Here is a 24389-nt window from a genome sequence, read left to right as displayed (position 1 = left end):
TGTGTATATAATGCTATGCATTATGGGAAGGGTCACTACCCACACTGTGAAGATAATTCATATACATTTACACTTGGATAAAAAATTAAACATCTTTAATTCTCCTGCATCAGTGGAATTTCTTCTGGGTCTGGTTCTGACTAATGTGGTTTTCAACAGATGTGCAGCCCACTGAAGTATTCTTAATCACTGCATTCCATTAGATGCTTGCCTATGGTATAGCTTCTACTGACATGGTCTTTATGAAGGTTCCTCAGTGGGTGCTTTTCCCTGAGAAATGAGTGGTTCTGATAAGTGATAGGGTTTGCCTATCACTGTGTGGAACCACTACTGAATATCTTTGAGTGATCAAGAGTTAATGAGCTAAAATGATCCTTCAGTTCACTCACCGATACATTTTCGTATAAATCCAGATAGAGGACAACTATGTACCTGTGCCATTTTTGCATCTCAGTCAAGTGATGTGAAACCCAATGAGTTGAAATTTTATGCATACTGAGCCTTTCTTTTAGGATGTGCCAAACACTTTGGTGGTTTATCCCAGTTTCCTGGGTGAACCAGCATACAGTTCATCACTTTCTCATTCCTGAACAAGCTCAACATGTTTATCTGAAATAGTGGGCTGTCCTGCACAGTGATTATCGTCTGGGTGATGATAATCACCCCACACAAAATGCACTGATCCATCTTGCAACAGCCCTATATGTAGGGCACTATCGCCACAGGCCCCTAAGGCCATGATAACAATCACTTGCAGTTTTACCTCATGCAATCTGAAAACCTTGATCCAGGATCGTAGTTCTAATCTTTTGAATATACCCTAGAGCATTGCAACTGAGATGTTGACTTTAACCACTTCTCCACATAAGGACTTGTTAGAATGAGCTATGTGCATGTATAGTACATACAACTAGTGCCTCTATCTATCAGAGTAACATTTAAATTACCAACTACATCTCCTGATAGTGTTGCAAATACTTTATTTTCAACACTTGTAGAAAGATTAGTTTTCAGAGCAATGTTTTTTCCTAACTTTCCATAAATGATATATCAACTCATTAATTATAAAAATCGAAATTCCCTTATCATTGCTGACAGGCAGAGAAGGGAGAGGTATTGCAAAAAAAAAAGACCCTATTTTGTTATAAGTAATAGATGTCCATGCTAAAAATTTAATGGAGTGAAACAGCACTAGGAAATTATTAAAAGTAGTATTTAATCCAATATTTCATTCCAGTTACAGAGACATTGTCAGGGAGTACAAAATGAGACTTATAACACACATACACAAAGGCAGAACAAAACTAACTAATCTTAGCCCACTAACAGGTGTCCATAGAGGGACACCTGTTAGTGGGCTAAGATGCTGGGATCTCAAAGTATTAGTGTTTTCCATACTTTTGGAAGTTTTATGCAACCATATTTATTTAAATTAGGCTGATTTTTAAGAGGAGCAGCAGATTCTAAAAATAGTCTTTCTCTTCTAATAATTGATTATTTTTTTGATAATGTGGGAACTATAACCATTAGATAGAAAAAGTGTGGTGTATATGAGTTCTGCTGCAAGAGAGAGATCTCACTGGAACTAAGGTTAATGGGTTAGTGTTTTTATTGCACCATATTGTTGGGGGGGGGGTGATGGGAAAATTTGTGAATGCATTTGCTAGCTGTGTCAGTAGGTTTCCTATATACTGAAAAGGACAGGTTACCATTAGGTTGGCAGATGATCAAGGTGTCTAGAAAGGCTAGACTATTATCTTGGCAACAGCAACTGTAAATTCATATCTTCATGATTATGTCAAGAATCAGAAATGTGGGAAACAAATATTACACAGAATTTTGGATGCTACATTATTTTTAGGAGAAAGAGGTTTAGCATTTAGAGATAAAACACATTTGCTAGATGATCCCAGAAATAGAACCTGTTTGGGAATTTTAAAATTAATGAGTCACTATGACACTGTGCTAAAAAAACATTTGGACAATGTAAAACAATCCCAATTATCACATAACCGGTTGCAAGTATATTACTTATCAACTGAAAGCCAGAACAAATTTATAGAATGCTGTGCAGATAATGTAACAAAAGTAATTCTCAAGGAAAGAGCAAAAGCAAAGTATTACTCAGTAATAGTAGATACAACTCTTCGGCTGATATTGAATAGACAGTTTTCATATTGCATTATTTGCAAGTGAATATGCTGGAAAGTATAAATTAAAAAACATTTTTTTTAAATTTGTTGAATGCAACCAGAAAATGGGAGAAGTGATTATTATTATTATTATTATTATTATCCAGGCCTCCATGGAGTCAAAAGACTCATCGTGGGAGGTCCTTCCTAAGAAACACAAAGTCTATCATGACTCATCAAGGGGATTTGCTAACTTAATATTACGTACACAAAATCCCAATAGCCAATTGCCATGGCCAGGGTTACAATATCAGAGCTAATATGACTAGCTCTTATAAAGGCACTCAAAGTTTTATTTTGAAAAAAAATTCTTTAGCGATATATCCTCCCTGTGCTTGTCATTCACTGAATCTTTGCGGCATACAAGCTGTGAAAGCTTGTATTGAATCAATTACATTTTTTGGGACCATTCAAAAATTGTACAATATTTTTAATTCAAGCCCTCAAAAGATAGGATATTTTAAAACAAAATATTGGATGTTCCCTGCACAGTTTATCTAACACACGTTGGTCAGCAAGAATAGATGCTGTAAACCGTTCACAAATAATTTAGGTGGATTAAAAAAGGCAGTGCAAGAAATTTTATCTTTAAATTTAACTGCAGAAATTCAGACTGATTTAAATGGCATTCTAATTTATATTAATTCCTTTGAACACAAAATTTTAGCCAATGTGTGGTTTAAAATATTGGTGTTGATAAATTACAGGAAATAAACTGCAACAATTGATATTGAAGAAACCAACATCAAAAACTTAATTTCAGACATGAAAGATATTAGAGAAAAGTGGACCAGTATTTTCAGTGAATGCAAATTTGTTGCTGAAAATTTTCAAATTGAAATACCTTCCACAAGTTTGTCTGCTAAAAGACATAAATTTAGAAAAATATTTGCAGATTAAATGTTTGGGATAGTTATGTATATTATTTCTGGGAAAACTCCCATGTTACTCCTCTTTATAAACTATTATAATTACAGCCTGCTTTGCCTGCTTCAGTTTAGGAGTACCCCTTAGGAGTACCCGCTGTAAATGAAATATGCAGTTAATTTGGATTTTCATGGCATTACTTAACAGTTGATAACAACAAATTAAAATAGCATGCTAAATTTATAGGTGACAAATATAACTGATATTTCCAAAGAAATTGCCGATGAAATAATCCATTTAAAAACCATACACAGTGCAACTTTTGCTGAGAATCAATTGATACCCCTTGAGCTATTAAATAAAATAAAAGAATTGCATACTAAAACAGTTTTTCCCAACATCTGCATTGCTCTCAGAATATTTTGCACACTATCTGTAACCATGGCCCAGGTCAAAAGGCCATTTAATGTATTGGCAAGAATTAAGAATGTGCTAAGATCTACTATGTGCCAAAATCGTCTCAATAATCTAGGTATTTTGCTATTGAAACAATGTTAGTCAGACAGATTTTAATCACATTATTCAAATGTTCACAAGTAAAAAAGTCAGGAATGCTCTAATATAAATGCAATTATTTGTTATATAGTAAAGTTGTCAATAGTTTTTTGTAAGAAATAAATATTAATTGTTGCAATTATATTATTATAAATTTTGTGTGCACAATTTTTATTTTTATTTTACTAGTCTGATATTGTTTATTAATTTTTTTGCATTAATAAAACAGAAAAGTATAAAAATCATTGTTTTATTTGCTTATTTATTTTGGGTGCCTGCTAATAGCTTTTTTCCCTGGGCCTAGCATTGGCTCTCGAAGCTCCTGATTCCATTATACATCTTAAGGGTACCTTACCTATTAGAAATTTGATGATGAAACATGTTATGATCTCTTTCTACTCATCATGTGATCTTAACCTGCAAGGTTGCCAAACTTACAGAATTTTCAGTTAATAAGGGTTTATGTGGAATTACATATATCTCACTTTGTCATTATCCATAATTATGACAGCAGAGCTACCTTGGAATAGTGTCATGGCATAAAAATCTGGAGGGAAAAGAGGTTAGTAGTGCACAGAAGATAGTCAAGGAATGTTTGAAGCAAGTAATACCAGAGTACATATCTAGAATCAGGAGGATAAATGAGATAGGAATAAGATGAATGACTAGCAATTATACAGGGTGGCCATAAATTAACTTTCCCTCTTTGGAGGTATCTGTAGCTAAAACTAATACACGGAATGAGACCATATTTTATATTGAGACTTTCAAAGGCATGGGCATGTTCAAATAGGCAGTTATTTGAATGACTGATGAATTGTGCTCAATATGCATCCTGCCTTGCCTCAGCGCACTTTACTTGTTAAGTTGTTTTACCATAAACAGTGCAATGCCGTAGCGGCCCTTTGGGAATTTAGAAGGCTTCATCACCTTCATAACCGAATGCAATTTGTTGTACACAAGAAAGGTCAACACATTGAAAATCGTGTATGTGGTCCAGGGGACCCTGATTTTGATGAATAAAACATTATTTCCTGTGAGTTCAATCACTACATAAATTTCTGTGTCTCTTGCAAGTTGCTGTTTTAATTTAATTATTATTATCATTGTAATCTGCCACATATCCGGCTGGAATGAGTGACGCAGCTGTTGCTTACACCTTCAAAATGTTATTATTCCATTTTATCTGCCTTTAATGTAATTATCTGCTTGTTTTTGGCTCCGCCAGCACCAAAATTTCCAATATTGGCAACTTTTGGTACTAAATATTTTTTTCACGGAAATTTCCCCATGCCTTCAAAAGTCTCAATATAAAATTTGGTCTCATTCCGTTTATTGGTTTTAGCTACACATGCCTCCAAAGAGGGAAAGTTATTTTATGGCCACCCTGTATATATTTGGTTTAATCCTTTATCCAAGTGTAAGCAAACAAAGTTTGCACCTGAAGTATTTTCAGGACTGGGGCAACCCATGCAAAGATGGTATAACTTCTCATCATTTGCCATGGTATCCCATAATGCAAAGCACATCTGCTTGCGGACATGTATAATGCCAAGCATTATGGGAAGGGCCACTACCCAAACCAGTTTTGACCTTTGAGGTCTCGTCAGTGGGAGCCAGACCCAGAGGTGATACCAACACTGAAATAATGCAGAAGTCATTTTTCCTATACGAATAGCCAAAAGGTGTCACATCTTATTATTAGAATACTCTGGATTAGAGACAGTAGTTGGAAGTTTTTCCAATTGGTTATACTATAAATTTAAGATACCAATAAATTATATACTTGGTGTAATCCTTTATCCAAGTGTAAGCAAACAAAGTTTGTGCCTGAAGTATTTTCAGGACTGGGACAACTCATGGCAAAAGTGGTATCAAGTGATGAGAAGTTATACCACCTTGGTCACGAGTTGAATCAAACAAGGAGAATCCATTCCAATAATAGGGTAATCCAGCATTTCCCAAACTTTTCCTATGATGGAAACACTTCACAAATCCTGAAATTTTCAGGGAACACCTTGGTTATTTTGTAATGTATTCATTAATAATTAATTGTTAATTTAACTGACTTTTTTATTATTAATTAATAATTGATCATTAATTATTAATTAATAATTAATTAAATTTGGTCCAATGGAGAAAAAAGCACCAAAGAAAAATAATTTCTTTGGAAATGAAAATTGCAATTTTAGATCGCTTAGCAAAAGGAGAGGGATCTATGGTGATTGGTAAACATTTTAATTTAGGCGAATCTATTATAAGAGCAATTAAAAAGAATGAAGTCGCAATAAGAAAATCTGTCTTTTCTGGCATAAAACTAAGTGCGAAATTATCATCGTACTCAAGACATGCTTTATTAGAAAACACAGAACGAGCGCTCGTAATTTGGATTGAAGAATTAACTGAAAGAAGAATTCCTATAAGTGGTTATTTAATTAAACAAAAAGATCTTCGGTTTTATGAACAGATGAAGCAATTGGAGCCATCAGCTTCCACTTCCCAGGCTGATAAAGAATTTTCGGCTAACAAAGGATGGTAAACGGGATTTTAAAAAGCAATGTACTTCATAAGATGAAGATTACATGCGAGGTTGCAGCAGCAGATGAAGAAGCAGCCAAAAATTTTCAAGAGAAGTTAGCCAAAATTATTGAAGATGGTGGATATTGTCCTGATCAAGTGTTTAATGCTGACGAAACTGGATTGGAAGAAAATGCAATGCATTTTCTTCCAAACTCGAACTTACATCGCAAAGTCTGAGAAAAAAGCAAGTGGGTTTGAAGCAAGCAAAGATCAAGTAACGTTGTTACTTTGTAGCAATGTATCAAGAGATCGAATGTTGAAACCCTTCCTAGTAAATTGATTTCTAAGACCACGTGCTCTAAAAGGCAAAGATCTAAAACAGCTGCCGGTATATTGGATGGCTAATACAAAGGCCTGGGTAACAACTGCTGTATTTACTGAATGGTTCACACTAACTGCTTTGTACCAGAAGTGGAAACATACATGAAGCAAAAATCTCTCAATTTTAAAGTTTTATTAATTGTTGACAATGCACCAAGTCATCTGCATTCAGAACATCCAAATGTGCAGGTAGTGTTTTTCCACCCAATACAACAAGCATTATTCAGCCATTAGATCAAGGCATAATTGCTACTTTTAAAAAATATTATGTTAAACACACTTTTCAGTTTATATTGGATAAACTAGAAAATGAATCATTAACAGTAACCGACGTTTGGAAAAAATTTTCTATTTTGGACCTGCTTAAATCATGTTCCATCTGCTATCGCTGAAATAAGACCACAAATTTTAAATGCTTGCTGGAAAGTAGCTTGGCCTGGATGTATTGCAAACAGTGCAACCATGCAACCATCTACATTATCAGCTGAAATCATTACATTGGCACATGAAATTGGTGGAGAAGGGTTTGATGCATTTAGCCAGAATGATGTAGATGAATTGCTTGTGGATAATGCCTTAAGTGACGATGATATTATTGGATATCGATTAACTTTAGATATCGTTGAAGATCCAGAAAACGATAGTGAAGTGGAAGAAAAACCTGTCCCCCCCCTCACTGCAAATATAATTCGAGAAGGTCTTGAACTGTGCAATAAATTGAAAAATCATTTTCTTGTTAATGACACAAATTCTGAACGAGCATTTAAATTCCAACGTCGTGAGCTGAAGAACTGTACGTCTGGATATCGTGAGCTGTATAGAAACTTAGTGAAATCATCATTGCAAAGTTTAATCACTGATTACATTGTCAGCAGAAAAAAAAATCAGCACAGAACGAGAGTGAAGCTAATTCTGTTTGTGAAGAACCATTGCCTTTACCATACAGATCTGATGTGCTGATTATCTCTTCTGGTGATGAAAGTGATTTTGCACCAGTTTGCAAACGTTGCCAAATATTGTCTAATAGTGATGATAATTCTGATGACAATATGTTAAAAAAAAAGTGTTACTTTTCAGTAAAATTAAATGAATAAAGCTTCAAAGCAACTCAGGCATTCTTATTTTCCTGAATTTTCATAAACTTTTTTATGCGATTTTAGGTTTATTTTAATTCATCACTTCAGTTTTATGCAGTTTTAGAAAATTATGGAACATATCCCTGATATTTCAACGTAAGGTAGGCTTTTTTTTATGCGGTTTTCTGTGGAACGTACCAAACGCATAAAAAGAGACCTAACTGTATATGATTGGTAGCACACCCAAGTAAAAACACTTCCATCGAATGACTAACATTATTAAGCAGAATTACAGTACTAGAAAAGTTAATATTTGTCATCTTCATCATCAAATTCCTGCCATGTACAGTATATGATAGTACTACATGAAAAATTTATTTCATTACTAACTTCTTATCTACAATATTCCTCCAAATCACTTACCTGTCAAGACTCCAACGTTATCAAATCTTATATTTCTGTATTCTAAGGCACTTTTTACTGTATCAATCCACCTATATCTTGGTCGTCCTCTGGGTCGTTTTCCTGCCAACCTGGCAGAGAACACTTGGTTTGCAAATCTTTCCTTTCCCATTCTGTTTAAGTGACCATAAAACCTGAGATTAGCTCTACTAATGCATTCCTGGATGCTGACAGTGTCAACTTCTTTCCTAATATCCTCATTTTTAATATGATATTGCCATTGATGCCATCTGTTCATGCCCCTATTTTTCTCAGGACTCTCATATCTGCAGTCTCTAGTCTTTGGTTAAGTGTTTTACTTCTGATCCAGCTCTCAGATCCATAAGTTAAAAGTGGTTTCAACACTGTCTTGTATACAGCTAATTTAATGTTTTGCTATTTTTTTTTTTATTCCATATAAATTTATTCAGTTGATTTCCTACCATACCAGCTTTGTTGATTCTGTTGTCTATTTCCATATTAATCTACAATCTTCACTAAAAATCGTGCCTAAGTAGCTGAAATGTTTTACTTGTTCCACAGGTTCTCCATTCACAATGCAGTTGACATTTTCAATACTTCTGTCTATTTTCATTGTCTTGTTATTGCTGACCTTCATACCATATCTATTTCAACAGTAATTCAATTTAGTCAGGGAATCTTGCAGACATGTAGCAGATTTATTTAGAAGTATAAAAGCAAAGAGCTGATATTAACATCTCCAATTTTGATATCAGGTTTAATACCACTTTCCTTCATAATGTGAGCCATATAGATAATAAATAACAGAGGGGATATTGTACATCCCTGCTGACTTAAAACTGAAATAAAGACTAAGTGTTGCTTGATATAATGCTCCATTAACACCATACAACTGTAGATCTACATCTACAACTGTAGTGTTTTGAATAGCTTTTCTTTTGGCACCTTGTAATATGCCTTTTATAGATCTACAAAACTTAAATACAGATCCTTGTTATATTCCCATGATTTCTCAACTATTTGTCATAATGTGAAAATCTGATCCCGACAGCCTCTATTTGGCCTGAATCCAGCTTGTTCTTCACCAAACTTCTCTTCCACAATGCTTCTCAACCGTTTCTCAAGTATACGGAGAGCAAGGATTATGAATGACATGATGGCTGAAATGTGTGAAAAGATGGGAGTACAGTTTGTTAATGTGTGGAATGAGTTTGAGGGACGAAGTGAACTGTATATTGGGGGGTGGGGGGGGGGGGGGGTGGGGGGGGGGGGGGGTGGGGGGGGGGGGGGGTGGGGGGGGGGGGGGGTGGGGGGGGGGGGGGGTGGGGGGGGGGGGGGGTGGGGGGGGGGGGGGGTGGGGGGGGGGGGGGGTGGGGGGGGGGGGGGGTGGGGGGGGGGGGGGGTGGGGGGGGGGGGGGGTGGGGGGGGGGGGGGGTGGGGGGGGGGGGGGGTGGGGGGGGGGGGGGGTGGGGGGGGGGGGGGGTGGGGGGGGGGGGGGGTGGGGGGGGGGGGGGGTGGGGGGGGGGGGGGGTGGGGGGGGGGGGGGGTGGGGGGGGGGGGGGGTGGGGGGGGGGGGGGGTGGGGGGGGGGGGGGGTGGGGGGGGGGGGGGGTGGGGGGGGGGGGGGGTGGGGGGGGGGGGGGGTGGGGGGGGGGGGGGGTGGGGGGGGGGGGGGGTGGGGGGGGGGGGGGGTGGGGGGGGGGGGGGGTGGGGGGGGGGGGGGGTGGGGGGGGGGGGACTATCAACAATGTTAGATCTTGAATGATGGCTCTATCAAGAATAGAACCACTCCATTCAAGAATTAACAAGAGAACAATATCAAGCAAAAGCACACTTGTACTCTTGGCAAAAGCAGACATAATATGTAAAGATGCAGATATTAACTTTGCTTAAAAAGGAATTAAAATATAAAAGAAGAGGTTGAATCTTAAATTAGAATGAAATTGAAGTAGGAAATGAATATTAAATTGTACTATGTCTAATGTTATTGTCTAAATTAGATGGAATCTTAATTTGTCAAAAACATCAATGTTAAAATATGCCATGTATAAAGTCATGTATCATCGTGCAAACGAAAGTTCAAAGGTTGCAGTTTGCCCACCAAAGATGACATAACGAGCGATGAGTAGGCATTCGTGGAAGGTGCAAAAAATTCGCATTCCCCAAAAAAAGTGATGCGTGTACAGCAATGTGGTGGGGTCACTCGGAGACAGCAAATGGGAGAGTGTCATAGAAAAGTTTGGAGTGCGGAAAGAGGACGCTATAATGGGGTATAAAATGGATTCATATCATTGAGAGAGGTTTTTTTTGCTTCTTTTTATGTTTCTTGTCCTGGTTCCTGTGGTGTTCTCCGGTCGCGTGTGCCCTCCCCGTGATAATCCTGCTCAAAGTTCCCGAGCAGATCAGCATGCCTGATATCCGACAAGACATGTGAAGACGGCAAAGCGGCAGCGTATTTCCCTTTGCTGAGCAATGCGAGTCGAAGAAAATATACCACGAGATGACAGCAGTGTTTGAGTTTTAGACCATCGATGTGGATCTATCTGATGAGAAAGCAGCAAAGGATTCCTTTGAAGGTAAAATCATGTTAGAAGCAGCGATGCAAAAAGTTCGTAAGCCCAAAAGAAACAAGTGGCTAATTTGGGATGAGCATGCGACTCCCACATGGCGGTAATCCATCGTGCAGAGGGACAATCTATAACAAAGAACAGACAGAAGGATCGAGAAATCATCTAACAAGGTGGTAATGTACAAATCTTCCTTTTTTATGTGTTATCTATTGGTGACGAAGGTGTAAAATGGACAGAGTTTAGAAAACAAGAAAGAGAGATTTTTGAGACAGTTTCCTGTGTTATGTTAATCGAATTGGACTAGTCTACGTTCATAAGTTGTCTGGACCAAGTTTAATGTGTAGGGTCATTAGTAGCAGTAATCTAGTTTAATACTGACATCCATGTTTGTGATATAGATGAACATAAGATTCTCATGAGTGTGTTTGAATAGCCTGTCTGTTTGATTATTATTACCCTGCTTTACTTGTATTTTAGTATTAACCTTGATTTGTTTGATTATATGTGTTGTTTAAATTGTAATGTTCATAGATAAATAATAAATATGTTTTGCCATGTATACCTGAGTTTGTCTGAGTAAGAGATTGAATTTTACCACTCACGAAAATATCGAACCTATGTTTAGAGAAAAAAGGGGAATTTAAGATTGTCAAGGCCATGACTGTATACTGAGAACTCAATCTACCTAAGTACTTAATCTATATAAGGTATTACTTGAATTCTGGGAAAGTTTCTTCGGATAAGAATTTCTGTCCTAGAGTTCTGACTGGTGCAGCAGTAACAAATAAATTTCATCAGAGCTTGAAGAGAGAAACGGCCCCAGAAAATCAGTTTAGAAGCCAGATCTCAGTGGGCACAAGGAGAACAATAGAGGTAAAATATTTAAGAAAATAACGACGTAGTCAATGAGACTTTTCTTATTTCCTTGCCTCTTCTCTCCATGTGAATTTGTGCACATTTTTATGTTGGAACATGGAATGAGTAATAACCAGTCCATGCCCTGAGCAGAAATCCAACAAGTATTTGAAATTATTATTAGCTTTGCTCTTTTCTTCAAATTTTCCCAAAACAATTTTGTATGTCTGACAATCATTTCCTACTCTGCTATTTAGATCCCTAACGAGTACCAACTTTTCATTTTTCATTGTGTCAGATGTTTACTCTAAAGCCTCAAAAAATTCCTCCACTTCTACCTTAATTATTATTATTATTATTATTTTTTTTTTTTATTATTATTATTACGGGTATCTCCATGGAGTCAGTAGACTCATCGCGGGAGACCCAAACTAGCAAAACAATATCTGTCATATCTCTTCTTGAATTCATTTACAGACGAAGAGCTCACAACTAAGTCAGGCAATGAATTCCACTCATTCACCACCCTCCAGGCAAAAAACCTTGTTCTGACACCTTTGTTAACCACACTCTTCTTTAATTTCCAGAGATGACCTCTTGTTCTTCCATCACTTTCACACAGCTGAAACATTTCCCCTGCATCAATCCTATAAAAACCTTTTAGTAATTTGAATGTTTCTATCATATCCCCTCTTCTTCGCCTATCAACCAATCTCTGCAATCCACAAGCTCTCAATCTATCAATGTAGGGAGCATTTTTTATATCACTCACCAACTTGGTCACTCTTCTCTGAACCCTCTCCACAGCCTCCTCATCTCCAAGGAATCCAGGTGACCAGACCTGAGCACAGTAATCCAAATGTGGAAGTATCAATGCTTTATAAAGGGGAATAATAACCTCTTTATCTCTGGATGTCAGTGTATTCCTCAACAACCAAGTAATCCTATGTGCAATCTTGGACACCTTAGCAATGTGTCCTCTGAACTTCATCTCCCTATCTACCAATACCCCTAAGTCCCTAGCCTCATCAATCTCTTGGAGTACCTTTCCATCGATGTAGTACACAGCTGGTAATCTTTTAATCCCAAAATGCATGACTTTACACTTTTCCACATTGAACTGACATCCATTTTCTTTTGCCCATTTTACCAGCTTATTTAAATCCTCCTGCAAACTTTCAACATCAGCTTGATTTTTTATTGCACTACACAACTTTGCATCATCAGCAAACAACTGAATATCTCCCTTTAAGCCGTTTCCTATATCATTTATATACAAATTAAACAACATTGGCCCAAGCACAGAGCCCTGAGGCACACCACTGGTCACCTGCCTCATTCTGGACTCGGCTCCTCCATACACCACCTTATGGTATCTCTCCCTGAGCCATTCTCCTATCCATATCACCAATTTAATATCCATTCCCATCTGCTCCAATTTGCGTAACAGTGTTCTATGGGGTATCCTGTCAAAAGCCTTAGCAAAATCCAGAAGTACCACTGTGTAGCCAGTTCCTTTGTCCAACTCAGATGTTATTCTATTATGAATAGTTAATAGATTGCTAAGGCAGGATCTACCTTTAACAAAACCATGTTGGCCTCTATAGAGTATCATATCCTGATCCACCCATTCTTGAATTTTGTCTTTAACCAACTTTTCCAATACTTTTACCACTACTCCTGAGATGGTGATTGGTCTGTAATTCAATACCGCAGTTTTAGAGCCACCCTTATGCAAAGGAACCACTTTGCCTAACTTCCACTCCCTATATAATAGAACCTTTTGTGGGATTATAGGCACAAAGAAGTCTCATCCAGTTCCCCATTCTGATATTTGCCCACATCACTCTACTTGAGACTACCTGCCATTCAAGAAGATTAGCCTCATATTTAGTGTTGAATACTATGGCTACTCCTTCTTTTCCTTGATTGTCATTGCCTGAATATAACATTTTGTATTTATTGCTCAGAAAGATCTCACTATAAAATTCAGAAGTTGAGAGAGATCTCAGCAAATACCAGCTGATGTCCATGTGAAATGAACCATTCACATTCAGTGATTAATTAGTTTCAAATGTAAGTGTGTTGTAAAAGACTGAATACTCTGTTGATGCTTGTTAAACCTAATAACTTATATATATATATATTATTAGAATGCTGGTTTACTCGGTTTGTTATCATATTTGTTAAATTTTAATGACTAAATGCCGAGGATTTAAAATCAGGACTTTAATAGAACACGACTAGTTTCGTCAGAAAGTCGACTTCATCAGGCATCGCAGCATAAAAATATGAAAACAGAAAGACCATAAAAGCATTGCATTTCCAATATAATGGAACATGACAATTAACTGTAATAAAAGTTTAACTTGGAGTTCTAGTTTAAATGTTACGTACAAGTGTGCGTGTGAATTCGCATGTGCACCAATATTGAATGGTAGAACTGTGAGTCTGGCAAACTGTAACTTAAGATTACTATTCATCTGGGAGGCATCAAGAACTATTTCTTTTGATTGCAGTATTCGTCTCTCAAGTTCGTCATAACATTTGTACACTTTGATTGTTAAATTCCAATCTATTTGATGTTGGAGGCCTTCAACATTGGTGTTTGCAGAAAACAAAATATGGCTTGACAAGGCACCTCCCCAAATTCTGTTGTAAGAAATGTCTCTCCGATGTTCTTCTAAGTGGAAAGGACTGATTTTTTAGTCTGACCATAATATGGTTTACTGCAATTCACCAATGATTTTGTAGACACCAGGAAACTGAAACAATTTTCAGTTTCCTGGTGTCTTTTTGAGACATCTTTCAGTTTCCGAGAAAGATGTTTGTCAGCACTGGAGGTAACAGGCTATGCATGACTAATCCAGTATTTTATTTGTAAATCATGCTTTCAAATTTAAAATAAAATTTTTAATTTTATTGTCGGTGCTGGCAAACATCTTTCTTGAAGATTTCGAAGAAAAGGCTATTTCTTCTGCTTCGTTGAAACCAAAGATATGGTTAAGTTATATAGATGATGTTTTCCTGATTTGGGAACATGGCTGAGACAACCTTCAATTATTCCTTAATCACCTAGACGCCATACATCCAAACATCCAATTCACCTCAGAGTTCGAAGTGGACAGTTCCCTTCCTTTTATAGATATTAAATTAACCAGGACATCTGAAAAAATTGAATCTGCAATCTTTAGAAAACCTATGCATACCGACAGGTACCTTCATGCGGACTCTCACCACTATCCTCCCACAGAAATTTGGCATCACATCTCTACTCTTGCCCATCAGGCCAGATCCTTATTATTAGATGAACAAAAGCTTAAAAATGTACTAAAACACCTCCAAAGTACTTTCAAACAAAATGGATATGCTGAGAAAAATATAAACAGACTTCTTATTCATCATCGCCATCAACCACCAAATGAGGATACGACTAATTTCAAAGCCTACATCTCCTTACTTTATATTAGTTCTCTCTACCCAAAACTGGCAAAAATCTTAAAGAAATTCAGTATCAAGACCTTTTTCACAACTTCACCCAAGCTTTGGTCTATTTTAAGCCGTTTGAAAGCGAAACACCACAATTTTCAGTTTCCTGGTGTCTACAAAATCATTGGTGAATTGCGGTAAACCGTATTATGGTCAGACTGAAAAATCAATCCTTCTCCACTTAGAAGAACATCGGAGAGACATTTCTTACAACAGAATTCGGGGAGGTGCCTTGTCAAGCCATATTTTGTTTTCTGCAAACACCAATGTTGAAGGCCTCCAACATCAAACAGATTGGAATTTAACAACCAAAATGTACAAATGTTATGACGAACTCGAGAGATGAATACTGCAATCAAAAGAAATAGTTCTTGATGCCTCCCAGATGAATAGTAATCTAAGTTACAGTTTGCCAGACTCACAGTTCTACCATTCAATATTGGTGCACACGCGAATTCACACGCACACTTGTACGTAACATTTAAACTAGAACTCCAAGTTAAACTTTTATTACAGTTAATTGTCACGTTCCATTATATTGGAAATGCAATGCTTTTATGGTCTTTCTGTTTTTCATATTTTTATGCTGTGATGCCTGATGAAGTCGGCTTTCCGACGAAACTAGTCGTGTTCTATTAAAGTTCTGATTTTAAATCCTCGGCATTTAATCATTAAAATTTAACAAATATAGATAGATGCTTACTGTTTAGGTGCAACTTCTATGACTGTAACACCTGTTTCTTCATCTCCATTCAGAATGGCATGGATAATTGGTGCAGCTCCCCTCCAACGTGGCAGCAAACTAGCATGGGCATTCAACATCCTACTAAAATGAAACAAATTATATTAATTAAAAAAAAAAACAACATTAGTAATCCATTTTAGATTGTAAAAGTTTTAATATTATTTTTAAATAAATTATGCATTAAATCTTAGGTAAAAAAAAAAAACCTTATTTCTTAAGCATTTAAAAATAAGTTCAATTTACACATTTTCAATCAGATCTGAAAATCAGCTCTATACAGCTGGTTTACAGGTCAAACTCGAGCAACGGATTTGCTTGAATATATTATGTAGCCTTATAAATAAAGGAGAGCAAGCAAGAATTCATTTGTATTTTATTTTATTTTATTTTTTTTTGTAAGTAGAGAAATTGAGAGATAGTGGATGCTAGGAATAGGTGCAGAAATTAGTAGAAAAGTTCACAAGCAGCAAAAGGTTTAGAGAAGTGGTTTCCAAACTTTTTTTTGCAGCAATTCCCCTCCCGATGAACCAGTGTTTTAATTTTCTGGTTATCATCTGGTTGGCGAAGAATTTTTAATTCTTCGCCAACCAGATGATAACCTATATTTCTCAGTTTATAGAAAGAAGACTCATACAGGCCATTATATCCATGCGGAATCTTATCACCATCCCAGTCAAAAGGCAGGAACTATTAAAACACTGGTTCATTGGGCCCACTCCTTTTGTTCTTCAGACAATCTTTTACAGAAAGAACTACAATATATAACTTCTTCCTTTCTATCTAATGGTTATAAGAATTGCTTCATTAAAAGAACTCTGAGTAGTTTTAATATATCTTCCTCTTCAAACACAGAAGAAATAACACGCATTCCTATCTCTTATGTACAAGGTATCAGTGAACTTATAGCAAAAGTTTTAAACCCACTGAATATTTTTGTTGCCTTTCGACCGTTTAGAAAAATCTCCACCTTTCTCAAAGGACAAGCTTCCACATCTTAATCATCCAGGTGTCTACCAGATTCCGTGCTCTTGTGGATTATCTTATTTCGGACAAACGGGAAGATCTGCCTCTATTCAGCTAGAAGAACACCAATCTTATATTGAATACTTTAAACCTGAAAAGTCTGGACTTGCAGAACATGCCATCTTCACTAGACATAGAGTTCATTGGAGAAAGACAAGAGTTCTTCATAAAAGTCAGTTCCTCATGGAATGCCTTTATAAAGAAACATGTGAAACTCTACTTCATTCTCCTAACTTAAACAGATCCGACGGCTTACATATATTCTTTATGGGAGATAGTACTTTGCAAATCAGCTAATCTTTCCTAACTTTTTATTGTATTGATTTTTTTTTTTTTTTTTTAGGAAATTTATTGACCTTTTTAGTTATCTTACACCAGCTACTTAGGTGGCGCTTTATTGGAATTGTCAGTTATTGTTTAATTTGAGCTTAATCTGTACTGAAGATGTCTGTGACACACCGGACAAAATTATACTATTAAATAATCTTTGTACGTGAGTTTTTTCCGTTATTAATTTTGTATCGATCTAAATGTTATTAATTTTGTATCAATCTGTGGTGAGTGCATTCCATACACTCACCACAGGAAAAGAACCTTGACCTCATATGCTTTATGCTTTTCTCACTACACATGTAGTCAGTTTACAGAAAGGATGAACTGTAAAATCACACTATATCTATATTGTAAGATCCTCTACCAACTAATATGTTTTCATCACATCTCCTATCATCTATTCTATTTCTGAAACTTTGAAGACCAAATTTCTTCAATCTATCCTCCACATTCATTCCATATGCAAGATACCATATTGATCATCTTATCTCCATGAAAACCAAGCAACCATATCTGAGCATAGTCAAGGTATAGTTTGAATAAAGAAAAACATGTAAAGAGTAAAAAATGGAATATCCCAATTTTGATATCAGGTTTAATGCCACTTTCCTTTATAATGTGATCCATATATTTGATAAATGAGGATAGCAATAGTGTACACCCTTATCGTACATCTGATTTTACATCAGACCATTTTCCTATACTTTCTTCAATTCTAACTTGTGGTGCTGACTTACAACTAAAATCATCGACTATGTACTACTGTATAATGTCCCATTTACTTCATTTAATTATAGCATTTCAAACAGTTTTTTTTTTCTTGGTACATTATCACATGTCTTTTCCAAAGATATACAAAACTTAATTAGAGATCTTGTTACATTTCTGATTTCTCAACTATTTAGTCTTACAGTAAATATCTTATCCTGACAGGCTATATTTAGACTGAACCCAGCTTGTTCTACTCCGGTTTTTCTTTTGCAATTTTTCTTAGCCTCTTCTCAGGTATGCTTACATAAATCTAACCTACAAAATACCTAGTAGTAAAATTCCTCTGTAATTCTTCCATTCAGTTTTATTTCTCTTTTTATAAATGGATATTATCAGAGTTACTCCAAACATCTAGGATTTGACCATGAGACTAGGCTTTCCTTAATTATAAAGGTGTGGCAACTATAATTTTTATATCTCTATATTATTGACATTTCTGGTTGTATATCATCTGCTCCAGCTGTCATTTCAGATTTCAAGTTTGTGATGCATTTTTTGTTTTCTACCTCATGGATTGGTAAATATTCTTGAGTGCATTCATCTTGAATATTTTCTACCAATGTTCTTGTCACTGCTTATCCCGTTTAACAATTTTTTAGAGGTAATTAATCTGTACATCCAGAATAACTTTATCTTTAGTTCTTGTGTTACCTTTATCATATCTAATTCCTTTTACAGTACATTTCGCAACCTCTGTGATATTTTTCCTTCTATACTGTTATCAAAGCCATTCCATAACTTTTGTTTAGCCAGCTTGACTCACAACTTAGCTTTCTTAGAATTTTTCTCTGTATTCTCTCAAAACACCTGCTGACTTATTTGCTAGGAACTTATGTTCATATGTTTTCTTATACCATATTTATCTACTTGCAAATAATTCATTCCAACCCAAACAATCATGTAATCCATTCATTCTATATACTTGCATACAGTCTTGGTTAAGTCATGCCACAAATCTTTGACTCTTAGAACATGCTATTATTGCTCATTCATCCAAACACAATCCTAGTCATGAAATAACCATACATCATAATATCCTTTTTCATTTTTTTTTCTGTTTCTGCTATATGTTTTGTTTCCTTTCTTATCTTTTCCTGTTATTTTCCAAGTGCTTTTGTAGCATATAGTGTTTTATTCCTATGTAAAATTTCACTCGTATTCAATACCTTATAATAAGATTCAGGAATATTCAATACCTTATATTCCTGAATCTTTCTAATCATCACCCATTTCTGACATCTTCTAGAACTGTCATCTCTTTTCTTTTTTTACAGACTCCTCACATTCGCCAATATATACATTTTACACATGCTACATTGCCACACAGGAAAAATTACGAAAAAAAAACACATTACATTAATAAATAATTAAAACACATATTAATATATAATTAAAACACATATTCATAAATAATTTAAAAACAATCAGATAAGGTTAAATAGTTAATAGATAATTTATCTTCTCAACAGCAACTACAACACATCTGCTGTGACAAACAATGTCAACAGCACCACCACTGTCCTAGATGAGTCTTTGACTCCATGGGGTCTTGGGTAATAATAATAATAATTATTATTATTATTATCATCATCAGACCTCAAAGAGTTCAAAAACTCATTGTGGGTGATCCCACTGTGTACACACACACACACACACACACACACACACACACACACACACACACACACACACACACACACACAGTCCTTAAATGCATTTGCTGTCTCTGCACTTGCCGCACTCTCAGCAATGCATTCCAGTCACTCACCACTTATCATGGGTAAAAAAAAAAACTAATACTCACCTAATACAGCTTCCAGGAGTGGTCTTTTGTTCTCCCTTTCTACCCCAATCCTATGAAAATCTCATTCACATTAATCTGGTGATAACCCATTACCAGCTTACATGTCTCAATCACATCCCCCCCCCCTCCTAGGACACTATCCACCAGACACTATAAACTGCAATTGTCTCTGTTATCATCATTCCAGAGACCAACAACCACCTTAGTCAATCATCTCTGGACACTTTCCAATATCACTTCATTATTTTAAAAACCAGGTAACCAAATCTATGCACAATTACCTATATGTGGCCTAATCAAAGCCTTATATAATGGAACAAAAAATTCTTACTTCTGAATATCAGTGACCTCTGAATCATTGCCATAACCCATAATGTTGTCCTCACAATTCCAGCAATGCATCCCCAAAGTTTGTCCCCAAACTGTATATGCTGTAGCCAATCCATGCTTCCTGAATTTTAGAACCTTGTACTTTCTGACAGTGAACTGCAAATCAACTCACTTATCGATTCAGCCAGTCTATTTAAGTCCTCTTGATAAGCTACACCATCTGTTCTACCGTCACAGTTTTCCCCAACTTTGCATCATCTATAAACAACTGCATATCACCATTTAAACCTTTCCCAATATTATCAACATATAAGTTAAAAACAACAGCCCTCAAAAAATAGCCTTGGGGCACATAACTAGTGACTTTCTTACTCTGGAATATTTCTCCTCTATATACAACTTGCTAATACCTATCAGACAACTAAACTCCAATCAATGCACTGATCTACAATCAAAACTCCCCTTTTCAAATTTACTACAAGCTTGTTATGTGACAATATATGCATCTTCCTTGTCCAATGCATTTGTCACCTTGTTATTATAAGTTTGCTTATAATATATAAGCAGACTGCTAAAACACAGTCTTTCTTTAGCGAACCCATGCTGTCCATCAAAGAGACGCTGCTGTTATCAATCCAATTCTGAATCATAGTTTTGACTACCCTCTCTAAATACTTTAACCACAACTCTATTCCCACAAGCCTATAATTCAAAGCCTTTATCTTATCACCTCCCTCATGAAGGAGAACAACTTTGCTCCCTTTCCACTCCTTGGCACTTGGCCCACTCTATGATGCCTGTTAAAAAGATACATTGGTGGTATTATTAACTCCCTGAAGCATTTCCTCAAGTCACACAGTTATATATCATCAAGCCCTACAGCCTTATTCACATCAAGTACTCAATTCCTCATTATACCTCCAGTTCACTCACCATCAGTGCCTCCTCACCCCTTCTAGCTGCACCCAAATTCTGCATGATATCTAAATCATGAAGATAAAATACCTTTGTGAATAGCTCACTTAAATCTCAATTATATCTTTCACAGTGATTATCATTCTACCATTTTAACCAATCAATATCATCTTTCTAAAATCATTTTTCTTCTACTGGACATGTTGAAAGAACTCTGGGAATTTTTTGACCTCATTAGCTAACTGCTGCTCATACACACTTTTGCTACTCTTACCAAGTGAGTCACCTTTCTTGCTTGCCTTTTGTACTCTCATGCAACTGTTTATTGCCACTCATTATGCAAGCAACACAACGCCTTCTTCTTCTTCTTCCCAATTACATGCTTCACCTCTTCAATAATCAATTTCATACTTATCTTATTAACCTCCTGATCTTTGGACTGCATGTAGACATAGCCTCTACCAGATAGTTCCTAAGAAGTGCCAAAGTAGCACTGATCTCCTTCCCATCTACCTCATTCTGTAATACAGCTAAAGGTCATGCTCAATAGTTTTACAGTTCCACATACATCTCTTTCTCATGGCTGACCACCACTCAAGTGATCACCTCATGGTCACTTTCACAAAATGAAGGAAGATTTGTCATCACATTTAACAAAACATTCACATTAAGGCAAATCTGCCAACACAATTTCCAGACAAAAAATATTATTGGTGGTGGGCAGAAGATACCATTGTGTGTTAATGGTGGTAATGTTGCATTGTGTAGTATGAGGATTAAGTAGAGGAGATGGTGAGTAGTTATGTAGTAGTGGAGTAATGTGCCCTCCCATGATGAGTTCAAGGACTAGTTGGAGGCATCACATAATAATAATAATCTTCTTCTCATCCGCTCATGGCGGGTTGAGTTCCTCAAAGACAAATTTTTTGCCAATTCTTTCTGTCTGCTGTTTTCTTATGGATTTTAAGTGGGTGCTTTCTTTAATGCTGTCAATCCATTTCTTTCTTGGTCTTCCTCTGTTGGGCTGTCCTTCAATTCTACCATTTAATAATATGTTTGGTAATCTTTCTGGGTTCATTCTTGAAACATGTCCAGACCAGATTAGTTGTTTCTTTAAAGTCTGATTTTTTCATTTGTTTTTCTTTCTATCGAGCTTGTTCTATTGATTTTTCTTAGGCATCTCATTTCAAAAGCATTGAGTTTATCAATTTATTTTTTTCTTAAGATCCAGCATTCTGAGCCATAGAGTGCTATGGGGATTATCATTGTTTTATATATCTTTAGTTTGAGTTCTTTGCTTAATCTTTTATTGTTCCATATTTTTTGTAGTCTGCCCATTGTTATCCATTCATTACCGATTCTGTATTTTATGGTTTCAAAATAGTCTAGATCTTCAGTGATCATTGAGCCTAGGTAATTGAATTTCTTTACTTGTTCAATATTATTGTTTCCTATTTTCATTTGAATTGTTTCTCTTTTGCTTCCTATTACCATTAGTTTTGTTTTACTAAAATTGATTTTCATATTATATTTGTTACTTGTTTGATGCAGCGTGGTCAGAATATTTTCTAATTTTTCTTGACTGTCTGTAGCGATTGCTATGTCATCAGCATACTTTAAATGTGTTATATTTCATCCATTTATAGTTATGCCTTCATACACTGATGCAGAGAACATAGTGGAATTGTTCAGGAGGAGGAGGAGAGTGTGTTTCAAATATTGAGTACTCTGGATGTCAGTAAAGCTGTGGGAGTAGATGGTATTTCATCATGAGTTTCAAAAGAATGTGCTTGGGAAGTGACAGTGCCTTTGACCTGGCTTTTCAATGAAAGTCTGGCTGCAGGAAAGGTGCCCATGGAATGGAAGGAAGGTAAGATAGTGCCATTGCATAAGGGTGGTAGCAGACTGGAAGTGTCTAATTATAGGCCAGTTTGTGTGTCATCAGTAGTTAGTAAGATCTTGGAGAAAGTAGTGAAGGGCTGTATACAGCAATGGGCAGATGAGGGTAATGTTATCCGTGAGAGTCAACATGGATTTGTGAAGGGTTGCGCTTGTTTTAGCAATATGCTAGCCTTTTATAATAATGTTACAAGAGCATTAGATGAGGGAAAGGCATATACTGCCATTTTCTTAGACTTAGCGAAGGCATTTGACAGGGTGCCATATGATAAGCTGATATTTAAGTTTCAGCACATGGATGTCAGATTGGTCAACTGGATTCAGGATTGGATGTCCGATAGGTATCAGAGAGTTGTGTATGGTGGGACAGTTTCAAGGAGGCAGAGGGTTACAAGTGGGGTCCCACTGGGCTCAGTACTGGGACCTATATTGTTTATCCTTTATATCAATGACATTGTCAGTGGATTGCAAGGGGATATTCAGTTGTTTGCAGATGATGCGAAGCTGGGAAGGATTGTGGAAGCCCTCCAAGAGGATTTGAATAAGCTAGATAGATGGGCAAATGAATGGGGGAGGCGTCGGTTTAATGCAGCAAAATGTAAGGTCTTGAGGTTTGGGAAACATCCATGGGACACTGCATACTCTATGGGAGGAGTTATACTGGAGGAAGTATGGGAGACAAGAGATCTGGGGTTGATGATTGATAGAAACCTGAAATTTAGGGGACATATTGCAAAGGTGGTGAAGGTAACACAGAGGATTGCTGCAATAATGAGAAGAACACTGACCTGCAGAGATAAAAGGGTTATCATTCTGTTGTATAAGTCTCTGATCAGACCACACTTAGACTATTGTTCTCATATTTGGTCCCCAGGATTTGAGGGGATAAATTAACTGTGGAAAGGGTACAAAGGGGGATAACAAAGATGGTTTCAGGACTGTACCATGTTAGTTATGAGGATCAGCTGAGGGAATGTGGACTGCAGAGTTTGGTGGATAGAAGAAGGAGAGGTGAAATGATTGAGACTTTTAAACTGTTGAGAGGTGGTTACAATGTTGTCACTGGGGAGTTCTTTTGCTTGGTTGAACTTGGTGGAAAGTGGGAAGGACTGATGACAAGAGGCCACTCCTGGAGGTTACGAAAGGAAACTGTTTGCAAGAGGGTGAGGAGTGGTTTCTTTGCATGATGGGTGGTTGAACCATGGAATGCATTGCTTGATGGAGTGGTGAGAGCGAGAATGGCAAATGAGTTTAAGGAGTGGTATGATAGACTTTGTGTTTCTTGGGGGGGGGGGACCTCCCCCTCAATGAGTCTTGATAGACTTTATGTTTCTTAGGAAGGACCTCCCACAATGAGTCTTTTGACTCCATGGAGGCCTGAATAATAATAATAATAATCTGTAGTCCTTCATCTACTACTTCTTTTAGGTACAGATTAAATAAATATGGTGACAATGGGCAATCTTGCATAACTCTTTTTAATTGCTATTTGATCTGTTTCTATTTTTGTATTTCACTACTGCTTGTATTTCTGAATAGTAATTCCTGATATAATTTAATAGGTATTTGTTGAACCCTCTGTTTTCTATAATTTAATGAGTTTGCATCTGTTTATTGAGTCAAAAGCTTGTTTGAAGTAGAG

The 24389-nt window shown here is 36.6% G+C and overlaps 1 protein-coding gene across 2 annotated transcripts in view; it reads right to left on the bottom strand.

Annotated features, from left to right (window-relative positions):
- LOC150110457 (methionyl-tRNA formyltransferase, mitochondrial) overlaps positions 1-24389 on the bottom strand; it is a 207819-nt gene that overhangs the window by 117798 nt on the left and 65632 nt on the right. For both annotated transcript variants that reach the window (XM_090393962.1, XM_090393969.1), the window contains exon 5: positions 15631-15753. In XM_090393962.1, coding sequence (XP_090250088.1) covers positions 15631-15753 — 123 coding nt within the window. The remainder of the gene's footprint in view (positions 1-15630; positions 15754-24389) is intronic.

This window comes from Typopeltis vanoorti, chromosome 1 (genome assembly GCF_054136105.1).
Source record: "Typopeltis vanoorti isolate ZY-2024b chromosome 1, IOZ_Tvanoo_1.0, whole genome shotgun sequence".
NCBI classification, from domain to species: Eukaryota; Metazoa; Arthropoda; class Arachnida; order Uropygi; family Thelyphonidae; genus Typopeltis; species Typopeltis vanoorti.
Note: the sequence above shows the minus strand (reverse complement) of the source record. Positions and strands in the feature narration are given on the sequence as shown.